The sequence below is a fragment of the Branchiostoma belcheri genome, unplaced genomic scaffold (assembly GCF_001625305.1).
Source record: "Branchiostoma belcheri isolate BF01 breed outbred unplaced genomic scaffold, Haploidv18h27 scaffold86, whole genome shotgun sequence".
Lineage (NCBI taxonomy): Eukaryota > Metazoa > Chordata > Leptocardii > Amphioxiformes > Branchiostomatidae > Branchiostoma > Branchiostoma belcheri.
The window spans coordinates 610,532-635,720 of record NW_017804531.1 but is presented as its reverse complement, the minus strand read 5'-3'; the positions used below and the strand labels follow the sequence as shown (position 1 = coordinate 635,720).

General features: G+C 43.5%; 1 protein-coding gene across 2 annotated transcripts in view; it reads left to right on the top strand.

Annotated features, from left to right (window-relative positions):
* The first annotated feature begins 2,360 nt into the window (after positions 1-2,360).
* LOC109487205 (neuropeptide FF receptor 1-like) overlaps positions 2,361-25,189 on the top strand; it is a 37,979-nt gene continuing 15,150 nt past the window's right edge. Inside the window, exon 1 of one of the 2 annotated variants that reach the window (XM_019791188.1) lies at positions 2,361-2,592. In XM_019791188.1, coding sequence (XP_019646747.1) covers positions 2,490-2,592 — 103 coding nt within the window. In that variant the 5' untranslated portion in view covers positions 2,361-2,489. Of the gene's footprint in view, positions 2,593-2,888; positions 2,907-25,189 lie in introns of those variants that run through there. The other variant, XM_019791187.1, reaches the window with a different exon arrangement.

The window sequence follows — 25,189 nt, the reverse complement described above, 5'->3', positions numbered from 1 at the left end:
TTCGAATGCCTACGAAAATTCTTCTTGTCAGGAATGATTAAAACTGCATACGAACTTACACATTTAGACAAGAGGCTGTTATAAAGATTGCCTGCCGTCCTCACTGACAATGGATACAAGAAGTGAGTTAGAATAGAAAGCAAGTATCAATTCCGGCCTATGAGTACATCTCAATATTATCCTCATACCGAAATTAAAATCTTTTGGTCTTAGACTAAAGACGCATACATAGCCTGTGTTTGCACAATCTCTCGCTGGATGCGTTTAATTGACATCTCATAGGATGGGTAACACTCAAGCTGGTCGGCCGCTAGGAGCGCGATTTAGTCAGGCTAGAAAGCCCATCCCACCATCACATGAAACACCACAACGGAGTTTATTTTAAGTCCCGCCCATTCCCGTATCGGCTTTTCCTATTGGCTGAAAGATTCGTCCAATCACAGAGAAGTGCTGAGAATTGTTTAAGTCAGGTACGGTGAGGCTGTGTGGCCAGTTCTACTGAGGTGTTCGCAGTGTGCAGTGCCCCACGGTTTTCCTGACGTATAGTGGTTTCGATTCTAGCTAGCGAGCAAGGTAAGTACTGCGATGTTGTACTGCATTGTCCCACACATGTCTCTTGTGCTGATATGTTTATGCTCATTACGAGTTTCTTTTCTATACAGTTGCTTTTTTTATACAGAATCAGGTAGATTAAACATCTCTTCATGTTAACGTTGTCTAGTTTCACGTTTTAAGCGTCTGCATGCAAAATTCTGCTTGCATGTAACGTTAATCTCTTTGGCCTTACCATGGTACCATATGCATGGTAGGACCAAATTTCCGTGCAGGCAAACTGGTCCTTCAATGGCCGGCTAACTCCTGGCCAGTTACACTCCTTTTGAGGCCGATTTCTACTATTTATCCAACCTGCAAAGGAGTCTGTTGGAGACTAAGTATGTAGCACTTTCAGCCAGGAGCATACCTGGAGAGTTAACACACAAAGAACCGAGCCATATATTCTCCCCAGCTTTGCCGGAACGAAGTCAGTAAATCAACTCAATTTCACACCCACAGGTTCCGGGCCGGAAAGAACCGATCACAGCCACATCCGAGTGTCACATCTTCTTCTTCAGACATGAAAACTGCCGCCGGTGAAACTTAGGCGACAGCTGACAGAGTACGTCTACTTGAAGAACCCCCACACACACACAGCTCGAGCGTAGGACGATAGAATGAGGCTTGTACATGTACGTCAGCGGCCGCCACCTGAAGCCGCTCCCCATAGATAGGCCGAGCACGACGCCGCCCTGAAGCCTCAGAGATCGCGTTTCATCTCAGCTGCCGGTGACGTTACAGCCTCCTGCCCGCTTCTCTAAACCCTCCCCCGAGCACGGGACGGGACTGGCCACGCATGATAACGCCGCGTTAGCCACAGAGTGCGGAGGTGGTAGCTTTAGATTACTCGAGCAGACTGGTCAATGTATGTGTGTCAGGGGTTTACGTGTGGACAATTAGTTCAGAGGTGGCCTCCCCCCGACGTTGCTCGCTCTAGCTGTTGATGTAAGTCGGAGATACAGGCCACACAGCTCATGCCGGGCTGTATTCCCCGCACATCCGGCTTCACCGCCTCAATCCTCGGACCAGAGGGACAGAAATGCACGCTGCAAAGGTGCAAGGCGTTGATAACAGGCGGCGGTAGAGTTAGCCCTCCTTGCCGAACTGAACACCGTCATTACCAGTAAGGTATAATTTCCGCCATGTCTCCCCCTGTGACTGAAGCTCTATGATTAATTAGCGTTTTTTTTCTTCTGAGCGGCTTGCCGGTGGCCTTGTGAGCTTGAATCGATGGCCAGTACTCCCCTGGACTGTTGATAGTCCGTACTTAGGCCAGCGCGGAGTTACTTAGGATGTGCACACGGACCTGAGCTGCACATATTTTGACAGGGGCAAAAATTCTGGCATTCTAAATTGCACTGGTCAGTATATATCACCATCTGGCAACGTCCCAACATCTAGACGCTAAAAACGGTAACGTATTGCTAGTTTTAGAACGTGGCTAGAGTCTCGAAAACGTAGCGAGTTGCTACTACATTAAAGAACTGTTCAGCAAAAACGAACACGTCGAGTTACCGCTCAGTACGAAGATGGACAACAGCGAGACCTCCCTAGCCAACATCTATACGCTAAAAACGGTAACGTATTGCTAGTTTTAGAACGTCCCAGCAAAGAGTCTATCTAAAGCGTAGCGTGTCGCTAGTTTTAGAGAACTGCTCAGGAAAAAGGAACACGTCGAGTTACCGCTCAGTGCAAAGATGGACAACAACGAGACCTCTTCCCCTGCCAACAACGGCACCAACCTGGACATGGACCCCGGGCTGACGTTCACCTTCTCCGAGCACAAGCAGACGCCTGAGGCCATCGCCGTGTACTCTGTGTGCTACACGCTGGTGTTCCTGGGCTCCGTGGTGGGCAACCTGCTGGTGGTGGTGGTCATCGGCCGGACCCGCAGGATGTGGGGGGTCACCAACTTCTTCATCTTCAACCTGGCGGTCAGCGATCTGCTCATCGCAGTCTTCTGTATGCCCTTCACGCTGGTCGGCCACATCTTCATCGGTAGGGCCTTCATTTCTACGTTTCTTCTTAATGTACTGTCTTGTGTATATATGTCTTGTGTATATATTTGGTAGCCCATTTGGGTGGCACATTTAGTGTAGAATTAGCCTTGGTACAGTCTTCTGTATGCCCTTCGCGATGGCCGGTCACATCTTCATCGGTAGGACCAACATTTCTACGTGTTTTGTACCTCTTGTACATCTACTGTCTTATATGTACGTTGGGTCGTCCTTTTGGGCGGCACATTCAGTGTAGAATTAGCCTTGGTGCAGTCTTCTGTATGCCCTTCACGCTGGTCGGCCACATCTTCATCGGTAGGGACTTCATTTCTACGTTTCGTCTTAATGTACTGTCTTGTGTATATATGTCTTGTGTATATATTTGGTAGCCCATTTGGGTGGCACATTTAGTGTAGAATTAGCATTGGTGCAGTCTTCTGTATGCCCTTCGCGATGGCCGGTCACATCTTCATCGGTAGGGCCTTCATTTCTACTTCTTTTGTACCTCTTGTATATCTACTGTCTTATATGTACGTTGGGTCGTCCTTTAGGGCGGCACATTTAGTGTAGAATTAACCTTTGTGCAGTCTTCTGTATGCCCTTCGCGATGGCCGGTCACATCTTCATCGGTAGGACCAACATTTCTACGTGTTTTGTACCTCTTGTACATCTACTGTCTTATATGTACGTTGGGTCGTCCTTTTGGGCGGCACATTCAGTGTAGAATTAGCCTCGGTGCAGTGTTCTGTTGCCCTGCACGCTGGTCGGTCACATCTTCATCGGTAGGGCCATCATTTCTATACGTTTGTCTTGTACATCTAGTGTCATTCTTATATGTGTTTTGCGTCGGCACATTTGGTGTAGAATTAGTCTGGGTGCCATCCTACTTACTCGAGATTTATAGTGATAATGACAACTTTATTTCACAATAGGGTACGAAGTATGGCATCTACTAACTACACACTAACTACATTTTCATGAGGCTAACGCATGTAATACAGGAGTGGGTGGCTAGTATGGGAATCTAATACAAGAGTGGGTGGCTGTTATGGGGTAGGTATGAACATTTACAATCATTTGGGGAGTTTTTTTAATATCTATACAGCCTTTAATATATATCATATACTCCCCGTGCAAGCAGGGTGGCACCCATTGTAGCATTGCAATGAGTGGGATCTCCATATGTGTGTATATCTACGTTCCTGAACTGTGTTATTTGTGTGTTGGGCAGCACATTCGGTATAGAATTAGCCTGGGTGCCATCCTAGTTACGCGAGAATCATACACTTCCCATGGAACTGTATTTAACTTAGCATGGTGGCACCCAGGCTTTGTATGAGTTTGTGCAGTATTGCAATGCTTTGGACGGCCCACAAGATCCATATGTGATGTAGTGCGAGGTTTCTTGCCAGTTTTTACTTCTTACTAAGGATCGGAAATTCGTGAATCATTCATTTTGCATCAGCCTTGATACAAACACGTGAAAAAGAGCGTTTCGACTGTAAGATAAGAATGGTCAATGATTCGTCTTTGCCAAATCTTGAATTATTGAACACATCATTGTGAACGTTCGGTTCACTGAAAAAGGTTTGATTTACGTCGACTACGATCAATAGCGCGAAGTCAAACTGCCCAATCCATGAACTTGAGATGACTTTGCAAGTTACCGCCTGTAAGTTATTGCGCACTGGACGATGTAGCTGTAATGTACAAGTCCAATAGTCACACCCTGCAGCCAATTTGGGTGAAACAGCCAACTTGCAATCATGGCAAGTCCCAACCCTTTATTACTTGGCTCTGTGGGGATGTTGTGTATCAGGCGCTGGGAAAGAACTGTTAGGGAACGTACGTTCTTCCCTTACGTGTAAACGTCGGGGCACTATTCTCAATAAGCAATGACTTGGCGTGGCTATGACGGGAGTTGTGTGGGTAGGTATGACGCAAACGGGCGAAGAAACCTTGGTTCTAGCTACTCTATCAGGAATAGAAAATGTATGAATGTATAAATTACCTCTCTAAAAGCCATTTGTACGTTCACGCAAACTATTTGATCCCAATTTCGTGTCTAATCTCTGAGTGCGCGCGTACTTGCGTACGTAATCTTAACACCGCCGCCTCTGCTACTTCTACTGCTAGTTCTAAACACCCAGACAGTCAATCAAGTCGCGCGGACTTTTATCAGCGAAATGGATTTCCATTCCAAACTACACACATGTAGTTTCATAGAAACTCCCCTCCTCTTTATCAACGTCTCAGGCGGCGAGGAAAAAGCTCGTCATCTCAGCCAGGCACTCTGACTGATACAGCCCCACAGACGTCACCCATACACACAGGACAAAACGTCTGCCGTATCTCCGTCCCAGCTATTCAGGAAAGTAATCTCTGTAAAAGCCAAGGCGACGCAGTACATCTCCAGAACAGCGACAAAAAAAGAAGCGGTAAACCTTCAACGTAAAGCGAGTTGTCAACTTCCATATCCGAGCGTTCCTCGTTCTCACGACGCCGGTAACTCTCCCAGGTAATGTGGCAGGAAGTACTGATTCCACCGCATCTACTTTGATTTTATGGTTCCGCGCGAAGATTTCCCACCTCAATAAACGGCTATAGCCTCCGGTATTTTGTTCCATCGTCACGGGGATGCCGGGGACTTCATTACCGCCAACGGCATTACATAGCGACACGCGTCTTGTTAATGATCTACGTGTAGATCACATGACATGTCCTTGGTTCTGAAACTTCGGTTGTAAAGTAAGTGGATGTGTTGGTGACACATATCATTTCACTGCATCGCAGTGTGGCTCATATGATATGTCCTTGGTGCTGAAACTCCGGTTATAAAGTAAGCCTATGACATGTCCTTGGTTCTGAAACTTCGGTTGTAAAGTAAGCGGGTGTATGGGTGACACATATCATTTCACTGCATCGTAGTCATGGCTTTCTCATCCTAGCCAACATACACTGCTTTGAAATGCTTTGAAACACTCTTACTTTCATACACAGTTGCCTTTTAAGAGATTTTCAAGAGGCAGTACGGTACAGGTTGGCGATATGCACTTACTGTTTAGATGAGACAGAATAGACGATTACTATGCTGTTAATTCATCTTTGCTTTTTAAAAATAGCACGCCTGGGGAACGCTGCATTTTGGAACAGTCCCCATGCCAAGATATAATTAGACTTGAACTTTACGTCTGTTGAGTCGTTTTAATATGATGAGGAGCTCCCATTGTCATTGTGGATCTCTACAACTGTTCGTGAAGAATTTTGCTCGCGTCGCGTGGGCGTTTACGGAATGGGACTATCCACCACGGATATGTTCCATTTGGTTACGAAATCACCCAGTAATGTTTCCAGTAACCTTTCCTTTGGTACTTATCCTTTGTTACCCAATCATGCCGACGATTCAGTATCCATTTGTTGACAATCACCCGTAGCTTTAAAGGCTTCGTGCAATATTTTCTAAGGGATTTATGTATTTTTCGTGACTTTTATAACGATGGCTGATTACGAATGTTATAATAATTCGTGGTGATGAATACAAATGGTTTTGTTTGCAACTGAAATAGCACTAACGATGTCGATATAAATAACCAGGTAATTGCGATGTATCTATAGACATTATTGACTTTTCCGTCTCAATCTATGCACCGCCACGTTAGGGTCAGTTAGGTGACAGATTCAGGACACGACTTAGCCTGTTAGACCTAAACAAGGGAGCTGTCAAAGACTTTACAAGGATAGAGAACAGGTAGACTGAAAAGGGAAAGAACAGGGAAGAAGGTAGCCTATAGCTAAAACCCAGTCTTCTTAGCCTTAGATCTGCTCATAAAAAGTCGACTATCTGCCAAAAGCGGAAAGCCAAGTTTTGGGAGCGGACGTATAGCTAACAAGGCTGGAGTTCAGGCTTGGAACAAGGAAGGTAAGGAAGAATGGAAGAAGGGCAAGGCAAGGAAGACAGGCTTAACGCAAGGAGGAAGAACAAAGATTAGACGGGCAATGGGTTTGCAAACTGGCAAACATTAACGGGATCATTCAGTGTGTTGTATATGCTAAAGGCATCCAATGCAGGGCGGCACAACCTGATTTTAAACGACAATATTCTCGTCAGTTTTAAGGGTAACAAGTTGAATCTAGCTAGGCTGGTTCTACCTATTTATGGGTGGTATCAAAAACAGGGACGCCTCACGTAGCTTGTTTTTTGGCTATTTCAAAGGCATCAAGTATAAAATGATGACGAAAATGACAGTAAATGTCAATATCAGACAGTTTCCTCATCCAGAATATTTGTCCTTTCGCTGCCCTGAAATTGCATTGGATGCCTTTAACAGGTAAAGGACGGATCATAATTTTGCACTCTTCTTCTTTCAAACACGATTTCAAAAGAAATCTCTCACCAATAGTTATTTGTCGCAAAGATGCGGTAACAATATCTGCTAAACTATGATCCGTCCCTATACCGTACCCTTGGCAGCCGACTGTGCCTTATTATCCACGATAGGCGGATAGCCCCAGCTGTAGAGATTGTCCGGGATAACGCCCAGGACCGATGTGTTTTACCGGTACCTAATGAGCCTGCTATACCGTGAATGGTGCGATCCTACAGATCCGACGCACACGATCAGTAATGTAGTCGTCATCCTACAGTGAGCTGCAGACTTTGGTTCCATGGAGCTGCCGGAACAACGACGATCCCCCGTCAGGGCAGACTGACATATACACAATCGCACGGCTGAGTCGTGTGGCCTTTTCCGTCAGTAGATGTGTGAAGGAATGATTCATCGCAACATTACATCCACACGTAGGATAAGGACCACTCTATACGTCCTTGTTGGAGTGTTACACGTACAAGATTTAACGTATACACGGCGGCAATCGGACAGATGAACTAGTACTGAGGTCCCCATACATTCCACTTAGACGGCGCTCTCACGGCGCTCTATCTGCGACCTGAAATTGGCCAGAGCGCTCATCGTTGCATCGCCGTCCTCGGCGCTCTCACGGCGATGGTGTGACGCCGTTCCTTACCATCGCCGAGGTGACGGTGCTCATGCCGCTCTCATCGCGCTCCCATGGCGACCTTGGCGCTCTCTCCGCGCTCTGGCCAATTTCAGGTCGCAGAGAGAGCGCCGTGAGAGCGCCGTCATAGTGGAATGGGGGTATAACTGAATACATTAATACATTAATGCTTGGATAGTGTAGATTTACGACGTGAACGTTTCTGGGTTTATCTCTGAAATTGACGTACATGTATTGGAAGCAGATAAACTCCATGTGTCTTGAAGATAAGACTGCATTTCATAAATTTCCCAACGTACCGTATGCTAGCCCACCTGCTGTAGTGCTTGCACAATGGTGTGGCCCAAGGGCTACAGAAATGGAGATGGGTGCCACCCCTATGCTCTGCAGAGAGTGGAACGGGACCTTTTTTTACGTTTTGGGCCTACATACATGTATGATCATGACACTATTCGCCTGTTAGAATACCTGTGTTAAACATGCATCCAACTAAGTTACAACCAAGCCGGTTTGAGGGTACACGACGAGTCAATGAGAAATAAAAATAGCCACAATGAAAGTTGCAATATCATTCACGATTACACCGTTTATCATTAAATCCCTTGACAAGTAGGCTTTCTTAGGCAGTCATTGGTGGAATGAATAATTCTACTTTTCTTCTGGGACGACTCCGTAAAGTATAAAGCCGTAATGACTATTACCTTAACTGCCGTGTGCCTACGTGAGCGGAGTTGCGTTCACGCTGTTGGAAACAGCACTTCTTGATGGGGAGAAAACTGCATTGTGCAATAGTATTGCCACGAAGTGATACTTAAGAACATGGTAGATGCGCAGTTCTCCTCAGAAGGAGCTGTTTTACGCCTCTTTAGGGTCCGCTGGCGTCAGAACTGCTGTGCAGGTGTGCAGAAAGTGCTTTTAAGACTGTCTTAAGCACTGCTCAACAGTAAATGTTTGATGGCTTGCAATAACGTGTACGGGATGAGGAAGCAATCGGTGGAGAAGCTAGGGATGCGCCAAGCTAATAGTAACAAATCTACCCTTCTCTTTACCTTGATTTCTTGAGCTCATTTTCCTTAATGTTTTAGAAACACGACAAGCTGGAGACTCACCAATCTGGGGAAATTGGCAGCTGGGGATAAAGCTATGAGGAAAAAGCTAATCGTTCCGGCTACCGACTTTAATGTCCTCTTTGCTTGGATTTCTTCCGCTCATTTTCCTAATCCAACGGCTCATTTTTCTGAGGCAACAACTCATTTTGTTAATGGCATAGCTCATTTACCTAATGCACCGTGCCACGCTGACGTCATACTGATGTAACAGAATTTCAGTAAGTTTGATAAATTGCCAGGTTAGAGATTAGCCGTAATCAAATTGAGAAAATGATGAAACGAAGGGATACACTAAATGAATAGTCACTGCTTGGGCACACTTCTTCGGCATATTTTTCTAATAATAGCACACGCGACAAACTGCTAGCTGTGTCGGCGCGCTGACACGCCTTATATGGCTGCATATTCCGCCCAGGTAAAGGCATGTGTTTTATATAGCCTACAGGAAGCTGACGCCAAACTGTGTACAGGCACAATATATGCGCTTTTAAGGTCGTTAAGAATTACTTATATGCCAAGACCTGGCCTCATTTTTTGAGAAGAGCAATAGCACACTAAGGGCACCCGGCTTACAGCACTGTTATGGATGTTATAGACCTTGACATCTACATCATGTCCGACACGTTTGTAGGAGTAAGACCTTGACCTTCCACCCACTTAGCAAAGAGGCTTTATGCCGCGGGCTATGGGAGGAGGAAAGAGCGGTTAGTGTCCTCTATAGGGACGCCTACGTGGGGGATGAAAGTCGGAATTTCCGCGTCCGAGTGGGCAGAACCTAAGTCGTAGACGGGAGGTCTTTCTCAATGCTACCGTAGTGGAGCCGCATTTTATACCGTCTGAGTGCCACATGGAAAGCGACAATGCAGATGACAAGCTTTTAAAAACTGCATCCGCAAGAAATTATTTCTTACGACGATCCATACTATGCGTTGCTACCCACTGTTAACCGTTTCCCCTGCTGCCCTGAGCGCCCCCGGCGTTATACAGGGAACTTTGAGTGTGTGCAGGGCCAAACAAGGATTGGAAGCTTTCATGTGTAACTCCAAAACGCGGCCACAAGTAAATTGACCGGATCCAAAAATTGCCCCGAAGAAGGAATTGGCAAACGTAGAAGCTCGCTCTTGCGTACTGATACACCATACATGATACATGAAGGTGCTACATTTACCTGTATGAAACATACAGGTGCTATATTTGCTAAAGCACATCCACCAACTTACTCATGGTTAATTTAGGAATAGTTAGTATCGAAAGTTATCTTAGTATCTAAGGCAACAGTAAAATATTGTTCTGTCCTAACTCTTTGCAACATACTGTTGGTGGGTACAGAGCAAGGCCACAGTCAGATGTTGCACTCAAAAACATGACTCTACTTTGCCGACACGAGTTGTTGCCAATTAGACATACAGGTCTGCTGTAATTACGGGAAATGGCGCTCAAATGTCGAGTCTGTCCCCCAGTGGGCGACATGGGGCGGTAAAACGTGCCAAGAGCAGACAATGGTCATGAAATTACACCAAATGATGATGAAAACACACCGGGAGAGAGAACGGGTCATGCTCAGTGCAATCATTCTGTGCTGACTTCAAATGATTTTCCCCAATCCTGTCGTGACCAGTGAGTTTAATAATGATGTTTCCCAAGTGGGGCGCCAATTACCATCACTATCGATTAGTGTGAAATTGATCAATTTCGTGCAATCTTGCGTTCTGCCTGTCATTAAAACTTTCTGACTGCTGCCAAGGAATCACTGGAGAGTTTTCTTTTCTTTTACAGAAGAGAGGTTTCAGAAATGATTATCACTTTAATGTATTGGCATTTGAATGAACATTAATTGCATAGATTGCAACGGGCAATAACATTGTGTAGTATGAAATTGTCCCTGTTCTTAATCTGTCCGTAATAGGCACAAGCCATGTTGTTTGATGGTTTGTTGATTGTAGTTGAAGCAGCAGGAGTAGTGAAAACTTTTCAACCCGTACAAATTATCTAACGTTTTACCTCCAAACAAAGTCACTGAAACGTGTGGTGATTGTATCTGCACCGGTGGTTCTTGGTAATTCGGATTTCGCGTGCGTCAACAAGAAAGTTAATGTGAATAGATTGTGACTGCCTCCTGCTGCGAACCATGAACACATTGCGATAATGCACGAAGACAGGGTCTCTGAGTCAGTCTAACAAGCTTCTGGGAAGACGTAATTAATCACAGCGAAGTGTGAAACGTGGTAGAAAGTTCGGGGAAAAATTGATTGATAGCACACTGGCCCGAACAAACAAATGTTTTATTCACGAACTCGGCAACTAGGAAACTTTTCAGCCAAATCTCAGAAGCACCCAGCCATGGTGAGTTCGATCGACTGTTCTTCATTACACAGCTTGAGTGGGTACAAGAGATGGACGGATCGAATTTTCTACCTCCCTAAGTTCACTCAAGGTTCCACTCGTTCTACCCAATAACAGCTCAGTTGTTACATAGAATCATAAACAAGTTATCCCCGCTGTTGCCACAAGAATGTGTTTCGTTGTTTTTTTCCTTATCTTCTTCCATGAGCAAATGAGGTCACTGCTAGCTTGAGGATTGTGTTTCTCACAGACCAGTCCTTACCAGAAGCTTGGTTATGACGAGTCCAGATTTCTCTGGTCATCCAACAGCACAATGTAGTACTTTGTACATCGTGCCTTTACCCAAATCTGGAAACCTCAGACTTACAGGGAACTACTGTGGTATCGGCCTGAGCTCTTGAACCTTGAACGTGGACATCAGCGATGTCATCACGGGGTTCTTCTTCTCCACTCGCCCCTGTCCTCCATCAGTGATCGGAGTTCTGCTGAGCTCCATCGTTGCCAAAACATATAACAGGATGCTTCTCTCTTCAATAAGACCAGTGCTGGACACACCAAAATAGATAATTGACAAGTCCAGAACCCATATTCAAAACCATGTCCAGACTGCAGCCGCAAAGCTGTGTGTGTCAGCTGTCTTTACTCATTGACTTTTCAATAATTTTTCCGGCAAAAGAAGAATAACTAGATTGCACCTATCAGCTTGTTCAGTCGGGCAATGGTGGGATGGGAGAATAAGAGGGATTCAATCAGGCCGATTCAATTTTCCGCTCACCAAACAAGACCTTATCATCGCGCCCGGCTGTTTCGGCACCACCCACAGGTCCCGGGCTGAAGCAGACTAATTGGAGAAGGTTCGGGTCGAAATGAACATCACAACGCAGACATGGCTTAGTTACAGGCAACAACCTGTGATGACTGGAGCATGTAAGAAACGGGTACTCATTATTAAAGCTGATTGCGACTTGGCAGGACGTGAGATGTTGTCAGTTACTCGCTCTCCAACCGTGTCATGAGAGTTACCGTCTGGACGGATACTGACAAAAGCTCTCAGCCCTGTTTGAACAATGTCAGGACCATTATCAAAGCATCCTGAAAGTTCCTATTAAGTTTTCTTTGTCTCCTTCGTCTTTGAGGTCTAGTGGCCAACATCACCCTGTTGATGATTCTGTCATACTTGGGCTTGCCAGTGCTGTGATGGTTTGTTGATGGTGTTGGGTGATGGGAGATAAGTTGCATCGGTACAGCAAGTTGCCAGTCAGTCGAGTACTCCTCCCTTCGTACTTAGAATTGGTTTCCTGGGTTGAAACGATTTTCCTGCGCCGAATAGTTCTTCGGGAGGAGATCTGCAGAGTGCCACTACTCTCCTCCCCACGGCTCCATTTTAACAGATTTCCTGCACTCAGCTTCTTGGGCGAGCTTACGAGAAACCTGCTTACGGCAGAGGGTACGAGAGTACGCACACTCCAGGCAACACTGAAGCAGATTCCAAGTCTCGACAAGTGGTTGGAAGCCCTCCAGCTTGTACTTTAGGTACGAAGCCCTAGAAGTCTGAGTTGCTGGTGGTAGTTTGGTATGAGAACGATCAATCAAGGTTTTCATTCTATGATAGCTCTGAGCATATGGTTGATGGAATCCCTAATTTGGCATAGAAGCAGCTATTAACCGCTTGAGTTAAGTTCCAGTCGTTACGTAAGATTTAAGCTTGCCTACAGTGGATTTGTGAAGCAGCTGTGCGCAAAGCTAATTTTCCCGAAGCGGATGTCTTTAAATCTGCTACTTCCGAAGAGAATATCCCCAAAGCTGCTTTCCTAAACCGGATGTCCCAGAGGCCGCTTTTCCAGAAAGTTGCTTCGACATCATTAGGCCTAGGGAAAAAATACTGTGTTTCCTGCTTCAGTCCTGAAACTATTAGGGTGGGTAGGTAGGAATTATCTTTCTATCAGTACTTAAATTCCTTTTTTTATTACTACTACCAATATAAGACTTTAGTGATCCCTAGTGATCCAATATACAACTTATATACAAGAGAAACTTGCATGAGGACATTGATATTCTCAACGCCATTGTTTGGAAAACCAATTGTACAACGTTTCATCACTCAGGTGTCAGATTATGGAGCTAGAAAAGGTCGATCAGTTCGAAAAATGTATGTCTCTTGCAGAGATCCGCCACTCAAAAAAGGCTAGGGTCGGCACTTTTTTCTAGGGCAGTCGGGAAACAGGAAACACAACATTTTTTCGTGGCCTTACTGGCGTAATATGACAAGATGATCCTTCAAATCAGCCTCTGAACACTAAGGCAAACGTCAGCCCACAATGATGGATTGACCAGATTACTTCCTGTAGCCTAATTTCTCCTGCAGGCTCCAGGTGAACCCGATTAGGATCGTCCGGAGTTTTGTTTGATAGTTTGGGGGCAACGTTTCCATCTTTGTCGGAGGGACGGAATTAAGATGTCACGGGGGTCAGGTTTGCCGGGGATGCTCCGGGATGATAGGGTCACGTGTCCAGCCGGGATGTGATTGATTGGTTGTTTCCCCCCGGCTAAGATACCGTCATCAATCAATCAAATGGTTTATTCATTAAAAAACAAGAACTTTGCAGCCACAGGCTGAATTACGCCTTGTTGTACATCGACATTCGTTACAAATATTCACAGACATACACAAATATCAACATCAATATGGTTCACAAAGTCATGGACATGCTGCATCTATGTTGGATTGTCTCATCACATGTCCAAACCATCTGAGCATTCTAGTACGTATCTTGTCAATACACTTGACAAGGCTTAGTTGGTTATTCGAGCGAGTGGTACGCTCAGTGACCTGTCCGTCAGAATTAGTGCGTTACTGCAGCTAGGACCAAACAGGTCGATTGGAACAGGTTTATCTCAAATCAGACCGCGATGTTGAATATTGAAGACAAATCGAAAATCTGTAACATCTGTAACAACCCAAAAGACATCAATCAATACTGACTATGCGATATTGCTATGTACATGCACAACCTGCGTCTGATACAATCAGTTCCAAAGTTTCAAGACTAACAGAGAATTTTATCTAAAATCAGAACACGATATTGAACACATGCAAAAACATCTTACAAGCGTAACGAACCAAAAGACATCAATCAATACAGACTATGCAATATTGCAATGTACATGCACAACCTACGTCTGATAAAATCAGTTCTAAAGTTTTCTTAACAGCAAATGATGTATTCCTCAGCCCACATCGATACGAGACTTAGTTGGCGCTCATGCAGAACTTTGTGAAAGGGATCCAATGCAATTTCAGGGCAGCAAAACTGAAAATATTCTGAAGAAGGCAATTTGCATGATATTGACACAGACAACCCCACATCAGCAAATTTGAATCAGCATTCCATACTTTAGGCATTTAAAACTGCAGAAACAAGCCCGAAGATGAGTCCTTTATTTTCTGGGTGGTAACCTAAAAATTAATCCAGGTCCTTCCAGTAACCGTTTTTTTGGTCATAATTTTGCGCTTTTACTCCATGAATGTCGATATAGCTTGGGACAGTGTTGTTTAAACTTAGTATGTAGATAAGTTACCAGAATATTGACTTTGAAAAATCTGTTTTCCAAGCCCTAAAAACTGCACTGGGTGCCTTTAAGAGACACTCGGAGGTTCACAGTAAAAAGCCGTAACGGTTGAAAATTCCCCCGAGCATCGTGAAGACTGTGCAACAATCTCCTGTCTGATTGGAAATTCCCAGGGAAGATTGGCTCATTCTGACGGCGGAATCAGGTATTACGGCAGGCAATCGACCCATTCTCCTGCATCACTCTGGTATCGAACATCATCAAAACACAACAAAACAGTACGCATGGTCATAGAGGTTTGTGCATACCCGACTGGCCTGTAGGTTTTAAGGATCACTTCCTTTAAATTACGTTTAATGTGTTTGAGTATTAGTTTTTTAAGTGTACTTTTTAATCTGTCATTGTAGTGAAACACGCAATTCAGCCCATGGCTGTTATGTGTTTGACGAATAAACCTTTCACCAAACCTTTCATCATCAAATCAAATCAGGAGGCAGCTGATCACAGTGCTTTGGAGAAAAGACTCACATTTTGTGGGATGTATCGTGGATGCGAGATTCACTGCTTCACATAACGTTTCATCAGGATCTAAACTAATGATAGAATTTCACCATTTTTACCCTCCATGAAAATGGGGGTACTGTTTTTACTCCGTTTCATGTTTGGTCTGATATCTGAAGATCGGTGAGAAGGAACTGTACGATATTTGGCAGATTGATGGATGGGGCCTTGGAGATTGTGTAGGTTGACTTTGAGCCCCTGGTGATTGACCTTGGTACTGCAGTTTAATTTTTTTATTCTGTTGTTTTCGCGTTATGGACTGTTTGTGCGATATTAAGGTAGCATGTAGTTGTTATTACCATGGTTTAGTGGTTTAAATTTGGGTCCCCTAGCTGTTTGCGTTTGATATTTACAAAATGTTTAATGTTGGACTTTTTGTGTTGAATGTTTGGAAAATCTGGGGGATGGTTTGGTATGATTTTTGGTATGTGGGTAGTTGTTGAGTCTCTTTGTGTTTTGGAGTGCATTAGCAGGTTGTCGCATATTTTTATTGCTTAATTTAAAAGGATTTTCACTTTTTCACCCCTACTTCATAATAGGATGGTCTGTTTGACCCAAAAGTTGGGACAGAGTGTTTTTGTTTATACCTCCAGCTGGCAGGTCAGACCCAGGCAGTCCTATCTATTTTTACCCCTAGACAGTCTGCAGGAAAATAAATCTTGTTTGTCTGGTCTGCAGGTCATTTGCCTGGTCATTGACCTACATGTACAGGCAAATGTAGCCTGGGTACCATCCCCAGTAGTATATTCGCAAACTCTATAACAGTTATAGAGTTTGCGAATATACTACTGGGGATGGTACCCAGGCTAAGGCAAATGACCTGCTGGCCATCAAAGTAAACAAACCATGGTAACAAGACACTAAACGCCTGCACATGACAGCTTGACACCACAAATCATTCTGCTGATAAAAACAAAGTTTGACTCATAATATCTCTATTGAAATACACCAAAAGATTACAAAATAACAAGCTATTTCATGGAGGGATGATGTCTACGACTTCTCCTTGTTTTACATGATTCTGGCATCTAACATCATCAGGAGGCAGCTGATCAATGTGCTTTGGAGAAAAAAGCTCACATTTGAGATTCAGTGATTCACGTAACGTTTAATCAGGATCTAAACTAATGATAGAATGTCACCGTTCTTCTACCTGCTTATAGTCATCCTCATCATTCACGTTCATGGATCCAGCTCTCAAATGATTTACCACTTTAAACTTTAGAGTAACCGGGTACTCAAGGGTACATTTCTTCAGTATTTATTTATTACTAGTTACCTCAACAACAGCATTCAGATGTACAATTCGTATCTTGAATTTTTCGGGTATAGTCCAAGAGCCGTAGATACAGCCAGTAGAACATATGTTAACATATGCTAACAACAGTTATTCGTCTGGCTCTCCTTCTGATTACAGTTTGTTGTGCCTGTGAGAACTTCCGACGTCGCCGGTAGGTTTGGATTATGCAACGGCCTGTGGTCTGCCCCTAACTTCCTCACGCAGGCATGTGTCGTATCTGACTGCCTCTCGCTTTGAAGAATACTTTAGGGACAGCGGTAATCCTTGTGGGAGGAACTTATTACTCATGCACGTCCTTTGAAATTCGTTTGATCTCCTATTTCGGGATCCGATGAAGTAAAATTTGTTTTGAAAATGACGGAAGTACAGCTGGCACACATGTTGAGTTGTCTTCGGGTTGGGTGCCTATCGTTAACACGACACATCGAAAACAGTCAGTTGTTTTTGATCCATGAAATGATAGCGATTTAAGCATTTCTTTTCCCCTTTTATTGCTAGTATGTATAAAACTGGTTAGTATAGCATTCCAAGTCAAAATGGCTGTGCAATTGACATTATTCTCGGTTAGCTTTCCGACCTATACTGAGTATACCCTACATCTTTGATCATCTTTGAGTGAAAAAAAACTGATTCTTGAATATGAGGAGCAAAACGTGCACATATTTTCCTTTGATGTTTGCAACCTGTACAACAGGGTATCTAGAATTGTGCACGGTATTCCAATGACCCGGTAGCAGTTTGTGTTCGTAAAATGTACGAAAAGACACATTAGATCCCATTCCATGTTGGAAAGCTTAAATCTTGCATTTTATACCGGACGTTAGAACAGTCGGACGATGCATAAATCTGCACGTGAGGGCTGCCTTTTACGACATTAACTGCTTCCAGTGACGTAGTTCCGAAGATTATTCCATCTCGCCAGAATTACTTTGTCCGCTGTTATCTGGCAGTAAGCCACTATTCTTTACGCCCAACGGGCGGAGGAACGTAATGTACAACAATAATGCAGATACTCATCAGGTGCTTACCATTAGGTCCTGCACACTACAAAGGTTGGGAGTGGAATATGTAGGACGCGATGCTGACTTCACGTCTCTCATTTGTCAGACAGAGACTCTCTACAGATGCTTTTAAGAGATAACCTCAGACGTGTCGGTGATTAAGAACCTTTGACACGCGCGCAGGAAGATTGCGGGAGTTCGGATCAATACCAATCAAGCTTGGTTCTTGGTTCATCATTGTGGCCGCGTGCTTTTATGTATGTATGTAGATGGTCTGCTTGATCGCTTAGTTTATAGCCCAGTGTTTTGTGTGTGTGTGAAATACGTGAACCGTGCAGCTAGCTACAGTGGAATCGGTCAATAAGATGAAGATATACGGGAGCGAGCGGGGCAACTGTTTTCATGACCTGCCTGGTCACAGGGTGCCGCCCGCAGCCGGCTGGGGAAGTTTGCCGCTGCTCTCAGACAGTCTTAACTTACCACGTATGGCTGAAATGCAATACCCATGAAAGAGTGCCTTTGGTGCCTTTCATCACTGGTTAAAACATTTCAGGCTTTGTTAAAACTGTTCCCCACATACAGCACTGATGTCTACCACGTATGCTTTCAATGTAGTACACATGTAACCCTGGAAGAGTGCCTGTGCCTTTGGTGCCTTTCCTCAGTAGTTAAAACCATGCCATGCTTTGTCCAAACTACATGTACAAACTCTCTCGGTCTCTTGGCTAATTATATTTTATGTATCTGGGGACTTAGGCAGCCAAGGCTGGGGCATTTTAAAAGGTTAATCGTGCTTTTAGGAATCGGGTTCACATTATAGATGATGTTCTGAGCAGATGCGACCTCTGTGCTCCTTGTTTGGTCGTGTTTTGACTCGCTTTGTACGTGTCTTTTCGAGCTTGGTCTTCATTACTACTAACCTACCACAGAGCACCCAAACACTTACAGATTAAAGTCCTTATCGTCATACAAGTTATTGGCGTGGTTCCGAGAAGATCAGATCAGTGAAATCTGGGGAATACTGGAGCTCGTTTTCTGACTGGATAATAAGAGAACACAACTCACATCACGTACTGGAAATGAATGATTGGTTATTTGTACCACTTCTGCATCGATGTCACCAGATATTTGACAGGTCGCTCCACGACTTTTATAGACAAACATATTTTCATATCGTGTTTTCAGGTCGTTTGAGTTATACGTTTGCCTTCTGCATCATATTCCAACTATAAAATGAAGGGTCAAGCAAATTTAATTTGAGTCAGGTTCGGTAGCTCCGCGATCGCTATCTAGTATGGGGGGCTAATCAGAGGATCACGAAATTGCGTTGTTAGATAATTGTATGTCTTTCGTCATTCGTTCTGCTGCTACGTAGCCAATAATGAGAGGTTATTGTGAAGTACGTTTATTAGTACGTTCCAGCCGCTCTTTCTTGTCTTTTAAATCATACTTTTTTCTTCGTACATAATATATATTCTAACTATAAGGTCAAAAGTAAACAAGCTCAATTTGAGACAGGTCCAACGATCGCTATCAAGTTGAGGGGGCTAATAAAAGGATCACGAAATTGAGTTTGTTAGATATATCTTTCTTTTTACATTCGTTCTACTAATATATAGCCAAGTCGTAAAGGTTATTGTGCAGCATAGACGTGTAACGTTACGTTTATTACTAGATTCCAGTCGGAGGGTTTAAAATCGACCGCACACCGCGCGCCGTATCTACAGTCTTATCGTTAACTGTGTTTTAATTGAACTATAACCACCAGTAGGGTTATCTCATGTTCAAGTGCAGGAGACAGGGTGACCTTGCACGTGATCTGCACGTGATCTGCACGTGATCGGCATGTTCTCACTTGACTCAGATCTCCGGCCGCGGTGTTAGGTTATGGTCTTCACCATGGACGTGAACTTTTAGGGATAGTAACGATTTACGGGTGAGGTGAAGTTGTTAGTTCAAGTTCAATACTTCTGCAGAATGTTCTTCAAGAGGTCTTCTCTGGCATCCGCAAATATTGTTTCTTCAAATGGCCCATGAAGTGGAGATCTTCCTCTACTACTTTCCCCCTCTTTTCACATAAGTCTTATACACGATACACGCCACAATTTTCTAACTGCCCTGGAGGTGAAAACTGTTATGATGCTAATCTCCAAGCAGATCTTTCGGTGGCTGCAACGGCTGAATCAAACTGACCAGGCTGTATCCATTAGCCAGACAGTTACCATTTTGTCACCCAAGGCTGGCGTAAGAAAATATACACGTACAAAGAAGAGTGTCGGATAAAAATGCCGAAAACACGATAATAAAAATAATCCGGAGCCTAAACCTCAGCTTGGAGAGTATTACGATGCCTCAGGCACGCGGTAAGTCGTTCTGAAGAAGGGGAATAACGCCCCATGGCCCGCTGACGTCACGTGAAGCACCTGATTTATAACGCTATCTGCGGGCAGCGCGAGAGTAAATCTCCCGTGCGGCGTCTGTCATCTCTCTCACCGCCTCCGATATTTGCAGCGAAATTGAAACATATGTGTTATTGTGTTTGTGAGTAGGCGTTACACCAGAATGATTCACAGGTCAGTGAACTACGAAAACTACTTACGTCACTCTGGGAAATGGCGACATTTCCGTAAACATTCGATCGAACGCGTAGACGTGTTCTTAGAGTAGAACATTCTTAGGTTCTTAGAATAGAACGTTCGTTCTTAGTAACCCCCGTTTTTTTTCACATTTGTTGGGTACCGGGAGGTTGCTTGTCTTTGTCTTTTTTTTTCTTATAAAAGCAATGTTAACACTTGTGTCTGTACAAGTTTCTGGAAGTACTGGCATGTCTAGTGGATAATTAATTCTCTGTACTTCACGTGTGTGACAACTTAAGCTCCTTTTAAAATTACTTCCACGGGAAAAATGGAACGTTATCATTTTACGTCACGAAGGCCGTTGGTGAGAAATGAAAAAGTCAGCCGGCGTCGTCATCACACATGTAAATGGATGAACAGCTCCACGCCTTGACTTACACTGGTTATCATAGCTTTTGACGTATGTATGTTGGACCGCTACCATCTTTTCCGTTATAGGATGCTGGAAATGTACTTTGGTTGAATGTCCGCCTCTCACCAAAAGCAAGATAACACGAACAATGACTGAGTCACAAATCTTAACTGTGGGCATTTTTACAACCGTCACAATCCGTCGATAGGAATGAGATATCAAAGTTACCAAGAACGCTACATGTAAGTCTTCCATAGTCACGCGTAAAACGTTACGCTGTCCCTGGTAGGACTATAAAGAGAATAGTGACGTACTTTGACTGTTGCTATCACCTACGAAGAGATGTATTTTGGGTACTCTTTTTGTTTGCTTGATTCGTTCTTTATTAATGAGAAGCCCAAATCGTCCTGCAGGCTGTTTTTCATTTCATTTTCATTTCACACGAGGGAAGAGGGAAGAGTGACACAAAATATATAACAAAGATACAGTTTACATCATTTAAAATCCTAAGAAATCTTTACACATTTTTACCCATACACACGCTTATATAGCAGTAATACACGAGATACACAACCAGTTACCGCGTTCAGCACCAAGGACAGGGACTGCGCATAGTGCATATATTTGTATATGTGTAAAGCCACATTTACCATTTTTACCTTCGCCAAGAAGGTTATGTTTTCGTTGGCGTTCGTGTGTCTGTGTGTGTGTGTGTGTGTGTGTGTGTGTGTGTGAGCACGATAACTCAAGAAGCTAAGTTGGATTGTCTTGATACTTGGTAGGTAGGTAGGTCTTCATGAGACGTGGAACTGATTAGATTTTGGGCCCCCTAGCGGCTTGTTATGGTACTACAGCTGAACTTCCGGTTTTGATATCTCGTGATCTAGACGTGCTAGGGTGACGAAATTTGAATGGAAGGTAGCTCTTGTGCTGGGGAACAAGTGACGTGAGTTTGGGCCCCCTAGCGGCTTGCTCTGGAACTGCAGGGGCATTAGTTGAAAAATGTTCAAAGGCGGATATCTTAAGAACCGATTGATGGATCGCCGTGATCTTTGGCATGTAAGTAGCTGAAGTGATGATTGACATAATGATATTACAATTATGCAAATATTAATGTAATTTGCATAATTAATGAGGAAATTCTATAAATCAGCTGCATTTCATGATAGGACTATTCAAGCTTGTGACATATGTAATTCAGAACGGCAGAAATACAGGCAGATATCGATTATGCAAATGAAGACTTCATTTGCATAATTAACGAGAAAACGTTATAATTACATAGTGGTAATGTCTGGAATTTCATACTTGGGATATTTCAAAGTTATGTGAAGGTGAACATAATTAAACATAACTTATTCAAATAAGGACCTCATTTGCATAATTTATGAGGACATGCTATGATGGCATGCATTGATAAGATAAGACTGTCTTCTGGTGTAGAATATGATCAACAGATATAATTGATGCAATATAGGATCCTATTTGCACAATCAGGAGGATTCATCTATAATTTCTTAGTCATAAAGGCTAACATCATTTGGCGAAGGTATGAGATCGTGGAACTCTAGTTTATTGTGTTGTTGTGAACTGTTCATAAAAATCCCATCAGACTTTATACATTCTTGTATGGCCCTTCTGTTCACTGTCCGTATCATGGGCAGCTATTCAATTTCACACCACGTTTGCCGAATAGCAATTTCCTCGGAAAATGGACTTGGAAAGCCTACATCATCCCGAATTGTTATCATCGTTAGGCGAAAGTACACAGTATTCATGGCATGCACCGACACACCGCTGCGATGTCAGGTCGGATTTCAGGAGAAGAAAGACTGCAGCAGTTTTGATGTAAATTGCCTCTCCTAAGATGATATCTTCTGACATGTTGATATTGGAAACAGCAATGATAGGTAAGACCTGTGAAGGGTAATAGTTGTGTAAGCACGTCAGAGTTGTAAGATTCAAACAGTATTTGTCAGATGTAGGAACTCTGGCCTTGTAGCCGACTCAAAGAGTGACACAAGGTCTTGACTCACGGAGTACGAGTAATCATGTGCATTGTAGTTCGTTAGTCAACTTCCCTCTGAAGTGTACTTGAGTAATGCCTTTTGAATACGTCGGAGACGCGGCAAGAAATCTTAGGTAGTTAATTGTCTTTGTTCCAGACGTGTCTTCCATAAGTCAAGGGGGTTCAAGCTGATTTAACTTCCTTGCATATAAGTCGAGACGTGTTCTGAATTGGAAGCTAGTGAAGAAACCGTACCATAATTTCTAGCTGTGCACTGATGCTCATCAAGCTTTTCAGGCAAGCGTTCAATTGTAAGTAGTACTTTATTTCAGTCATTGAAGGCTGCTACTGTATGATATGTTTTGCAAAAATTATGTAAATAATAAACCATTCATTCATTCAACCTGCCATTTTAGATAATGCTTAGCCAGCAAATGCTGGTTACAAAGATAGGATTCTTAACCGTCACATGGTGCCAGTGGGGACTTCGGCTTGCCAACAAATTGCACAAAACTTTGGAAAGACTCTGATAGTCTAGTACGTTTCGTGTTACGCGTAATAAATTTACCATCTTCTCCCTTCGTGTTGTACCCTGTTCAGCCCGAGTTTTTTTTTTTTCATTCACATGGAAAAAGGTACAAGACTTGGTGGTCTTGTCTTTGTCAGGCAACTTTAAGACAGGCAAAACAGTATATACAGGAAATTCAAATGCGCAAGTCCGGTTCCCCACCCAATGATAAATGATGGCAAAGAGAGGACACAATACATAGATAACACAGGGGGAAATTGAAATCTTTTAAAAACGTTCTTATGTTCATCCCGAGTTGTAATATATTGTCTTGCTAACTGCACTCTCTAATGTCTTCATTTACGTTAAAGATAATAATGTCACCCTTACGTGTGATTATGTTTAACGTATATCAGGATGTGCTGATGACAATTTCTCTGTACCACATCTGTCGTCAAATGATCATCATTTTTGGTTTACTTCAATTTTTACCTCAAAACAAACCACTTACATGTTTTGGGTTACATTAATGAACTGTAAAGACAGTTTTTGTTTATCTCACACTTAAAAAGATTAATGTTGTACCCATATGGGAAGCATTTATTGTATCATCTGCACAAATACAGCTCATTAAAGCACAAATATAGCTCATAAACATTAACCTACTTTGCGAAAGTATCATTAAGAACAAATCCCTGGGAAGTACATTGATTTACCATTTGATACGAGATTCGCGAACATGTAATAAATATAAACAGCAAACATAGTGTAAAACATGCCAGTTACCAGTACGAAAAGGTTTTTGCTGGAACGTATCGATAGTTATCTTGATCACTTTCGTGAGTAGAAAAAGCACGGGGGAACAAGTAAGTAGATGGACTTTTATCAGACCCGTGACAACCAATGGCCCTTAGTATCTATGACATATCCATTGCGGTTGCCGGTTTCATTAACGTGAATGGTACAAACAGACATCACGAACAATCACCATGTCGGGACGGGTATGCGTAGATTAGGTCATCAGAAGGCGCGTGAAAGAAGCCATGAAAAGGCCGGTGTGGCGGTTGTAGTCGAGGTTACGGTTGAATGACCATCCACGGTTACCCGGAGATTAGAGCCTGAGGCACAGCCGTAAGGTACAAATCCCCTGCGAAATTGACTATCAATCTAAACACAGCACAGGACAGATATCAGGACATTAGCTGGTCGATGGAGCCTCCGTATGTTCCAAACGCCACCGGACGTTGCATTTCTAACGAGAACTCGAATATTTCAACCTCGGGGAAGTGCTTAGAGTTGTTTTTGTGAATTTATTGACACGCCCAAATAGATGAACGTTCAACGACCCCAACAGGGAGCTAAGAAGATCCTAGGATGGAATAAGGCAGCATAAATCAGCCAGGCAGTATCCTTTGGCCAGAGAGGGCATTTGATACTGTCTTATGCCACCCTTGGATCTGCTTGGAGATTATCTTAAACAGTGAGAAACAGCCTGAGCGCTTGTTGCCCTCAAGTTGGCATACCCCAGTAACTGTGGGGGTGAACTCACTTCCTATATTAGCCTGTTTGTCAATTTGCGGTGACCAGATCCCCCATCAAACTTCCCGCCACTCTCAAAACAAAACATTCGGATGTCAACGGGAGGTTGGGCCATAGTTGGGGTCGGGTTGGCTGGTGATTGGGAGTAGACCAGCAGTGGCCGGGACGTGGTTTGCAGTCAAATTTGACTCAACATTTAACTTGAATTCGATTCGATTTGCATAGAAAGGTAGGCGTGGCTTTCAATTTGCAAAGAAAGGTAGGCGTGGCCTGTTAATGAGAACAAGATACACAATGTATTTAGGTCCGCCGAGCAAAATACACATTCCCTCTCGTTTGCTACTCATTTAAATTACCTGAAACCCCCTTGAAAAGTTTATGACAAACTGCATACTATGAAAAGAGAAGTCCAGTGATAAGTCCTTTCACTTCGTATAACTACATCAGGATTTGAGGTACCTCTCCTTCCAGCTGTGACAACTACCTTCCAGGCGCCAGCGAGCTTAAACACGTTCCCACGAGGATTAGAGAAGGTTGATTTATCAATATGAATCTAAATCTACGCGCCAGATTTCCATAGTCCTGTCCGTTTTGATGTATCACTGTGTCTGTAAGGTAAGGCTAAATCAAACGGTAGACTGGTCGCTCGGATTAC